Here is a 10,306-nt window from a genome sequence, read left to right as displayed (position 1 = left end):
CCGAACAAACAAAAAGCTGAGAGAAGAAGCAGGCCATTCTCCAACTGACAAAGCCCACTCATGCCACCGGCTTTTTAAAGCGAAGATTGGACTTAACAGTCACCTTCGAGTTCATAGGAAATGAGCTATATAGTGCAGAATAGGTCTGTCAGGGCCCGGTACCCAAGTCAGCATGTATAATGAATGGCGTATGTATATTTTCACATTGAAACTCAACTTGACAATCTGGTGAATGTAAACTTTTTTTAAGCAACCTTTTCACTGTGTTCAGCAGTATTCTAGAGCAATATGAAGGACTCCCTGCTCGCCTTGCAACGGCAGGGGTAACGGATAATGGCTGAAGTGTCCGTAATCACGCAAAACAAATGTGATTAAATCATCCTCTAATTGGTGGTTGACATACAGACAAAGGGGTTGTTGAATGGCCACTCTCTCATTCCGAATGTCTTGAAAAACTTTTTAATTGAAAAAAAAAGTTAAATTATGTTCATACAATATGCATTCTTCCTTTTTTTTTAAATATAAACATAAGTTTTCCTAGAATTATTAGTAGCTGGCAGAACAGAAAACGAGAACTTTAGAGATATATTTATATAATTATATATTAATTAAGCATAAAAATGTTCGTGTATCTAGACACTGACATTTTTTTTTTGTCTTATATAGAAAAAGTTCATTTTTCTGACTTAGGTGTCACCCCGTTTTGAGTGTCACCCGGTGCGGCCAGGACCCTCTGCACCCTCCTATGGATGCAACTGCTTTAAGCATATCCAGCAATTCCTCTATGGTACTTTAAGCATGTCCACTACTTTCTATAGGCTACTTTCAGCATGTCCTTTAATTACACAAGGTTATTTTCAGCATGTACTGTACAGCTGTCCAGCAATTCCTCTAAGCATGTCCTGTTGTTTCTCTATGGTACTTTCAGCATGTCCTATAATTCCTCTATGGTACTTTTAGCATGCCCTTTTTTTCTCTAGGCTACTATCAGTCATGTCCTGTATTTCCTCTATGATACCTTCAGCATGCCCTGTAATTCCTCTACGGTCTTCTCAGCATGTCCTGTAATTCCTATGTGGTACTTTCAGCATACCTTGCACTTTCTCTAGGTTACTTTCAGGATGCCCTGTACTTTCACTAGGTTACTTTCAGGATGCCCTGTACTTTCACTAGGTTACTTTCAGCATGCCCTGTACTTTCACTAGGTTACTTTCAGCATGCCCTGTACTTTCACTAGGTTACTTTCAGCATGCCCTGTACTTTCACTAGGTTACTTTCAGCATGCCTTGTACTTTCACTAGGTTACTTTCAGGATGCCCTGTACTTTCACTAGGTTACTTTCAGCATGCCTTGTACTTTCACTAGGTACTTTCAGGATGCCCTGTACTTTCACTAGGTTACTTTCAGCATGCCCTGTACTTTCACTAGGTTACTTTCAGCATGCCCTGTACTTTCACTAGGTTACTTTCAGCATGCCCTGTACTTTCTCTAGGTTACTTTCAGCATACCCTGTACTTTCACCTGGTTACTTTCAGCATGCCCTGTACTTTCTCTGGGTTACTTTCAGCATGCCTTGTACTTTCACTAGGTTACTTTCAGCATGCCCTGTACTTTCTCTAGGTTACTTTCAGGATGCCCTGTACGTTCACTAGGTTACTTTCAGCATGCCCTGTACTTTCACTAGGATACTTTCAGCATGCCCTGTACTTTCTCTAGGTTACTTTCAGCATGCCTTGTACTTTCACTAGGTTACTTTCAGCATGCCCTGTACTTTCACTAGGTTACTTTCAGCATGCCCTGTACTTTCTCAAGGTTACTTTCAGCATGCCATGTACTTTCACTAGGTTACTTTCAGCATGCCCTGTACTTTCTCTAGGTTACTTTCAGCATGCCATGTACTTTCACTAGGTTACTTTCAGCATGCCCTGTACTTTCACTAGGTTACTTTCAGCATGCCCTGTACTTTCTCAAGGTTACTTTCAGCATGCCATGTACTTTCACTAGGTTACTTTCAGCATGCCCTGTACTTTCTCAAGGTTACTTTCAGCATGCCCTGTACTTTCACTAGGTTACTTTCAGCATGCCTTGTACTTTCACTAGGTACTTTCAGGATGCCCTGTACTTTCACTAGGTTACTTTCAGCATGCCCTGTACTTTCACTAGGTTACTTTCAGCATGCCCTGTACTTTCACTAGGTTACTTTCAGCATGCCCTGTACTTTCTCTAGGTTACTTTCAGCATACCCTGTACTTTCACTAGGTTACTTTCAGCATGCCTTGTACTTTCACTAGGTTACTTTCAGCATGCCCTGTACTTTCACTAGGTTACTTTCAGCATGCCCTGTACTTTCTCTAGGTTAGTTTCAGCATGCACTGTACTTTCACCTGGTTACTTTCAGCATGCCCTGTACTTTCTCAAGGTTACTTTCAGCATGCCCTGTACTATCTCTAGGTTATTTTCAGCTAGCTCTGTACTTTCTCAAGGTTACTTTCAGCATGTGATATTGCTGAACAGTCGTCATGACTGTCTAGGGTTCTGTCTGCCGCCACCTTTCGATGTCCTTCGCGAGGATTAAGTTACGATGTAAACATTGTTATTTCTGAAAGGATAATCTGAGACATGCTATCATGACAGAATGATTAAAACTTTTCAAGATGGTTAGCTTTTTTTAGGGTGTATGTTCTTTTGTTGTTTTTTAGTTCTTTTGTTTCTTTGATGGTTAGGCTCTTTAATTTGTTTCTTTGAAGCCTATGTTCTTTTATATTTGTAGGCATATGTTCTTTCGTTTGTTTTTTTTTAGTTCCATGTTTTAGTATTTGTAATGGTATTGGTATTTGGTAATGGATATAAGCACTCCACTACTTATAAACTGCTTCCTAATTAATTAATCCAACTTCTGGTCTTCACGTGTGGCTGTGAACTGTTATCACTAACAGGAAAAGGGGGCGAAGATGAGTAACTGACACCTAAACCAGTCAGTCTCGAGTAGGAGGGGCTCGTTAGCCTTGGCTGGCTACCCACCTAGGAGAAGGAAAACTCTGCAAACCTTTGCTGCCTTTCATCTATACCCAGTCATGGGAAAGCCTTCGGGAGTCAAACCTGAGGAAAAATCAGGAGTCGGCGACCCTTAGGCAGTTTGCAGCACACAGTGCTACACCTGGCAGAGTCTGCGGCGCCGCTGACCCCAAACTGTATCAGCACTGCCCGTTCCTTTGGATACATCAGCTCCCTCGAAAGGGGGGAAATGGTGTGTGGGTGACATCGTTCTGACCACAGGTAATGCCCAGATATTTGTCCCATTTCCATGAAATGATTCATTGTCGTTTCGTGACTGAAGGAGGCCATATTATTTAAGTAACAAAACATGTCGTACATACACTTGTTGTTTCCATTGCAATGATTGCTGATAGAAAAGAAAATCAGTTGATGTGACAAATAGTTTTTAATTTGTGTTGTTCTGTTGCCTAGAAGTCAATGTTTTATTTGATTAAAAAAAAGGATTTTTAAAATTTTGGTCTGAATTTTTTTTCAAAAAGGGAAAAATCTTTTTCGCATGTCCAACAGATGATTCTGTGATGGTCTTTCGTTGTTTTTTTTTTAATTATTTCTTAACATTTCTTAAAATATAACAAAATTCTGAGGAATTTTAATTCTTAATTACCAAGAGACGTAATAGATTGACAAACATTTTTTGTTTAAAGATAAATGAAGGTTAATCGGGAGAGAGAGAGGGAGAGAGAGAGGGAGAGAGACAGACAGAGAGAGGGAGAGACAGAGAGAGAGGGAGAGAGACAGAGGGAGAGAGACAGAGGGAGAGAGGGAGAGAGATAGAGAGAGAGGGAGAGAGACAGGGAGAGAGAGAGAAATTTATCGATAAGAAAGAGACGTATAAAGATATAAGAGAAAAGGTGAAAAGACAAGAGAGATGTTGAAAGATAAGAGAGTGAAGCATAAGCCAGATAGCTCGTATGTGTATATGAAATAAAAAAAAATGTGAGAATCTCTGAATTATTTGCTAAATGTTCAGTTCATATATTGAGCGATGGTTGATGGCTACAAATGATTAGATCTACATGATTTGTTCATACATGGACCTCAATGTGTTGCTCTAGAACGACAGGGGGAGCTACTCTTTCGTCGAGTCAGTAGTTTGATATGGACTCCATTCTTGGCCACGATGAAAGGTCGAAGTTCAACTTGTACGGGTATCTGAGGAGAGAGGTAGAGGCTTTGATCCAATAGCAATGGCTCATGTACAGTCTGTTGTGTATGGCAGTGACAGGTCAAGGAGAAGAAAGAAATTGCTTTTCTGGATTTGTTTTGTTTGTAGATAAGCTTTTCACTGATAAAGAGTTATCCCTGGAAAGTTTTCATAATAATGACCCACTCTTTCCTCCGGCTTTAGAATCAGATAAATATATACAATCCGCTGACATGTTTGAGTTAAACCATAAAAAATAAGATAAACAAGATTACTAAGAGAGTTTGTGTTATCACACAAACTCAGAGGCGGCCCCCGTCGGATCCATCTATTCGCAAGGAATATTCAAGTGTCAAAAATAATAATGTTTCAAAGATTCATTTGCCGTTGTAAAACCTTTTTTTTTTCTGTTTTACATTTTTCGGATGTTCTTTCAAAGTTAAAGATAATTAACTTCCTTGTCCAAACCTCCCACTGGACGACGGGGGATAGCAGCGAGCAGGGTATGAACCCGGGATCGTCGAGATCATCAGTCCAGCACGCTAACCGCACGACCAGGCATTGCTCTTAACTTATTAACAAACTGGCTACAAACTAATAGCCTATTATGATAAAGAGATATATTACACATTACGGCATGGCATCTACCGGATATGTACAATATGTCAGACGAGCGATTTAGATGATCTTTCAGCATTGATTTGTAATTGAAAAAAAAAAAAGAAGAAAGAATAGAAATCCTGCTTGAAGGCCTACCACGATGTCTCAGCACAGTTAACAAAAGAGCTATTGGCATTTTCATTGAACTGGAACCAGATAGAGGATGTAGATCTACCTAAACTAAACTTCTGATTTAAGACTCTTAAGATCTATATCTACTAGATCTAGATCTAAAATATACATTTGTAATAATTTACATGTTATTTGATTTTTTTTTTTTAAAAGCCTAGATAATCTATCAATAGACTGAATGCTACATTAAATTTAAAAAATAGTAGATTAGTTTTAGTATATTATAGCATTGCAATATTGATCTAGACGTTCGGAAATCAAAATCTACTTTTGAACTCTAGAAATTGAAATTCTATATGTTGATCTAGTCCATATCATTCTAAACTAGACCTAGAAATTCTAGATCTAGAATCCACAATGATTTAATTAGAATATAAATATAGATCTAGTTTTAAAAATTCTAGATATACCGTAAAAAATCTAGATCTAGTTTAAATTTAATGTACTGTAAGAGAGAAGTGAGATTTTACATAAATAGAGTTAAAATATTTTTCATAAAAAATCCGGAACAACCTATTTTCGTAAATGAGAAGATTATTTGCTTTATTAATTAGAAGAGGGATTTCAAACAGTTTTTTTGGCGTTAGTAGATTTTTCATATGAAATTCGGAAACTTTGGCGACGATTTGTAAGAAAATTTAAGTAATGTAGGTCGATTTCTTTTTCAAAACAAAATCCGAAACATTCTTTATCGATTAAAAAACTGTTGTTATGTTTCAGCAAGAAAATTAAATGTAAAATAAGTCTAAAAAGTGATTTTAAAGAATTGTTTCTAGTAAATTACTTTCTTATTTTAAAATCCTGAACAACCTATTATCGATATTTTTGAAAAAATTAAGTCAGTTGACATAAAAGATGAAAATACGGAACAATTTGATATCCATAATTAAACTATAGTGACGTATTGTCAAAGAATATAAGTGTAATATTAGTCAATTATGCGATTTCAAACAATCAGTTTACATAATTTATTTTTAATAAAACAATATCCGGAACAACTTTATAGTTAATGAAATATAAGTCAGTATAGAGATTTTGATTTATAAGCTATTTACATTAAAAAAAAACGGACAACATGTGTTTTTGCAACGTTTAAGTAAGGAAATTAAATGTGATATAAGTTAGAAGAACAAACAAACATTTGTTGGCATTGAGTTGTTTTGCACATAAACATCGGAACAATATATGATATATACTTAAAACTGTTGAGATGTTACGGGAGGAACATTAAAGGTTAAATCAGATTTTCAATAGCTTTTAGAGTTATCTAAACGTGACGGACAGACCGACCGACAGACAAAGCACAAAAAAGGCGTCTTTTATTCTGATAGGGGCACTAAGAAAAAAAAATCTGATTATTTAAAAAAATTTGAAGGAACTGATTAGTACTATGTCGTGCTGCTGCTTGTCACGCTGCTGCATGAAAGTCGCTGCAACAAAAAATCCATTTTAAAAAATGTGCGTGATATTTACATACAAAGTGCATTCTTAGCATTTATAAACGAAAATAAATGTTTTCTTTTAATTTTAGCAGCTAGTTGACCAGAAAAAACACCTATAACTAATATTTATATTTGTTGTGAACAGTTCTTGTACATTTTATAAATATATTATATTTGACTTTGTGATACTGAAAATACACAATAAAATTGTATTTCTTTGTTAACATATTGTAACATTATCTCCCTTACATTTATGTGTTGTTTTAGAATTGGTGTTTTTTTTATGAAAAACTCGCTTGCATAATTAATTTTATAAATTAAACGGTTTGCTTTTAGAAAACCAAAAGCACCTAACCTTTAAAGCCGTATCGCATGGTGAAATAATATTTTTCATTTTTCTTCTTGCTTTCCAGATCTGAGTGTGACAGACGGAACTTTTGCACAAACCTCATAGCGTAATTCTGGACAAGCGAATGTTTTAATCTACATCTACAATGATATAGCCCTTTAGATCTAGACTTAGAAGACGGTTTGCAAAATGTTCCTGGATATTATTCATTAATAAAATACCCGAAGACTTTTAAGTCCGTTTAAGTTAAAGATTCTCAAGCCAAATTTAATTATTTTTTTTTTTTACCAGTCCAACCAGAGTTTTCCCCAGTGTAACCAACGAGATTCTAATTCTTTTCTAGGTAACATAGATCAACTGTTAATTTTGTATGGAAATCGTTAGATTGTTTTAGTGATCATTGTCTAACCAACCAAGTTTTTTGAAGTTTCCAAGAAGTTACACATTGAATAGAGGTAGAGTAAAAAGTAAGAAGAAAACAAAAGTAATCTTCTAAAGACAGTGACCTCTTTTAAACAGCTTATAGAGCGATGACTTTACTCTTAATAACTTATGAATGTTAGATTTTGAAAAGGGACATTTTTACCTGTCCCATTCTCCCCCCCCCCCCCAACCCCGAAGAAAAAATCCTGGTTAATTAAATGTTTAAATCTATTATAATATTCTAATAATAGAACTAGACCTAGAAGAAGACTCTTGAACAGTTTTATTCACTTGATTCAAAGATGTCAAGCACTTCTCTGACGAGTGAGAATCAATGGCTGAGCTTCAAGTCATTTATTTGCGGCCAATGTTTTACTGAATAAGTATAATTAGTTTCTATCAATAACCTGAGGTCGTAAATTGTTATGCCCAGCGTTATTGATTACTTAGGAAAATGACTTTCAATGACAACAGACTTAATAGAAGAATAACATTTTATTGACTGGGTTAAGCAGTTACGTCTAAGCTGTTACGTCTAAGCTGTTACTTCTAAGTTGTTACGTCTAAGCTGTTACGTCTAAGCTGTTACTTCTAAGTTGTTACGTCTAAGCTGTTACTTCTAAGCTGTTACTTCTAAGTTGTTACGTCTAAGCTGTTACGTCTAAGCTGTTACTTCTAAGTTGTTACGTCTAAGCTGTTACTTCTAAGCTGTTAAATCTAAACTGTTATGTCTAAGCTGTTACTTCTAAGCTGTTAAATCTAAACTGTTACGTCTAAGCTGTTACTTCTAAGCTGTTAGTCTAAGCTGTTAAATCTAAACTGTTACGTCTAAGCTGTTACTTCTAAGCTGTTAAATCTAAACTGTTACGTCTAAGCTGTTACTTCTAAGCTGTTAGTCTAAGCTGTTACTTCTAGGCTGTTATGTCTAAGCTATTACTTCTAAGCTGTTACATCTAAGCTGTTACTTCCAAGCTGTTAAGTTGTTACGTCTAAGCTGTTACTTCCAAGGTGTTACTTCTAAGCTGTTATGTCGAGGCTGTTACTCCCAAGCTGTTAAGCCGTTACTACTAAACTGTTATATCTAGAATGTTATTTCAAGGTTTAAGATTTAGTGTTTAAATTAGGCTACACTTGAGCAGGAGGACTTGGAAGATAGGACTGTGACTGTGGGAAAAGGTGAGGACTAAATGACAATGAGGAACAAACAGTTAGGGACCAAAATACAGATTGGACACAAGCAGGATAGACTGTGGAGAAAGAGAGACGATTGTGGACACAGGAAGGATTGAGGACACAGAAATAATTCTGGATACAGAGACAAGAGTGGGGGGGGGGGCGGAGGTTTAGGAGTGCAAGAAGAAATGAGAAACAGAAAGAATAGAGAATATGACGGGTAGAAGAAAGGAAATAGAGAGTATGACGGGTAGAAGAAAGGAAATAGAGAGTATGACGGGTAGAAGAAAGGAAATAGAGAGTATGACGGGTAGAAGAAAGGAAATAGAGAGTATGACGGGTAGAAGAAAGGAAATAAAGAGTAAGACGGGTAGAAGAAAGGAAATAGAGAGTATGACGGGTAGAAGAAAGGAAATAGAGAGTATGACGGGTAGAAGAAAGGAAATAGAGAGTATGACGGGTAGAAGACAGGAAATAGAGAGTATGACGGGTAGAAGACAGGAAATAGAGAGTAAGACGGCTAGAAGAAAGGAAATAGAGAGTATGACGGGTAGAAGAAAGGAAATAGAGAATATGACGGGTAGAAGAAAGGAAATAGAGAGTATGACGGATAGAAGAAAGGAAATAGAGAGTATGACGGGTAGAAGAAAGGAAATAGAGAGTATGACGGGTAGAAGACAGGAAATAGAGAGTAAGACGGCTAGAAGAAAGGAAATAGAGAGTATGACGGGTAGAAGAAAGGAAATAGAGAGTATGACGGGTAGAAGACAGGAAATAGAGAGTAAGACGGCTAGAAGAAAGGAAATAGAGAGTATGACGGGTAGAAGAAAGGAAATAGAGAGTAAGACGGGTAGAAGAAAGGAAATAGAGAGTATGACGGGTAAAAGAAAGGAAATAGAGAGTAAGACGGGTAAAAGAAAGGAAATAGAGAGTATGACGGGTAGAAGAAAGGAAATAGAGAGTATGACGTGTAGAAGAAAGGAAATAGAGAGTATGACGGGTAGAAGAAAGGAAATAGAGAGTATGACGGGTAGAAGAAAGGAAGTAGAGAGTAAGACGGGTAGAAGAAAGGAAATAGAGAGTAAGACGGGTAGAAGAAAGGAAATAGAGAGTAAGACGGGTAGAAGAAAGGAAGTAGAGAGTATGACGTGTAGAAGAAAGGAAGTAGAGAGTATGACGTGTAGAAGAAAGGAAGTAGAGAGGGTGGTTGCAGAAAGAAGCACGGAGATGAGACAGACAGCAAAGTTGTGACGTCAACTATTGATAAGGAATGGGGACGCTAGGGAGTAAAAGGAACAAGAAAATGTGAGTGTCTCCAATGAACTATGTCTTCCTTGTGTAGCTGTTGGGCAAAACACTTTGTTGACTTTGCTAGGGCTCATTTCTTACCTGTGTCCTATGACTGATAGTAACATCATATTCCTGCAGGAGTCTGGCCAGGGCAAGTTTCAAACTGACCATGGCGAGCCTCTGTCCTACACACATGCGTGGTCCTAAACCAAAGGGGAGGTAGCCTCTAGGATGAGAAGTACCACCGTACGCCTTGTCTCTGTTTGACGACGCTCCTGGTATAAACCTGAAGAGAAATCAACCAAATATAAAAATACTTAAAACAGACACCACAAAGCTTATCTAAGGGGAGGAACATTTACAAATGTATCTATCAGATATGTTCGAATTGATTTCTCTTGTTCGATAGCAAACAAAACATTTACAAATGTATCTCTCAATAATGTTCGAATTGATTTCTCTTGTTCGATAGCAAACAAAATATTTACAAATGTATCTCTCAATAATGTTCGAATTGATTTCTCTTGTTCGATAGCAAACAAAACAATAAATTACCAATGATTAATTGACTATTTGTTGTTGTTTTTTAGGAATTCATAGGATTTCATTTTGATGTTCTTTCTGAAAATACTGAAA

General features: G+C 36.7%; 1 protein-coding gene across 1 annotated transcript in view; it reads right to left on the bottom strand.

Moving 5' to 3' along the window:
- Positions 1-3,567: 3,567 nt before the first annotated feature.
- The window catches only part of LOC106063357 (cytochrome P450 3A29-like), a 37,141-nt gene continuing 30,402 nt past the window's right edge, over positions 3,568-10,306 (bottom strand). The window contains exons 13-14 of the mRNA XM_013221696.2: positions 9,770-9,956; positions 3,568-4,209 (exon numbers count right to left, since the gene is read on the bottom strand). Coding sequence (XP_013077150.2) covers positions 4,096-4,209; positions 9,770-9,956 — 301 coding nt within the window. The 3' untranslated portion in view covers positions 3,568-4,095. The remainder of the gene's footprint in view (positions 4,210-9,769; positions 9,957-10,306) is intronic.

This window comes from Biomphalaria glabrata, chromosome 16 (assembly GCF_947242115.1).
Source record: "Biomphalaria glabrata chromosome 16, xgBioGlab47.1, whole genome shotgun sequence".
Taxonomy (NCBI): domain Eukaryota; kingdom Metazoa; phylum Mollusca; class Gastropoda; family Planorbidae; genus Biomphalaria; species Biomphalaria glabrata.
This window is presented reverse-complemented; position numbering and strand designations above follow the sequence as displayed.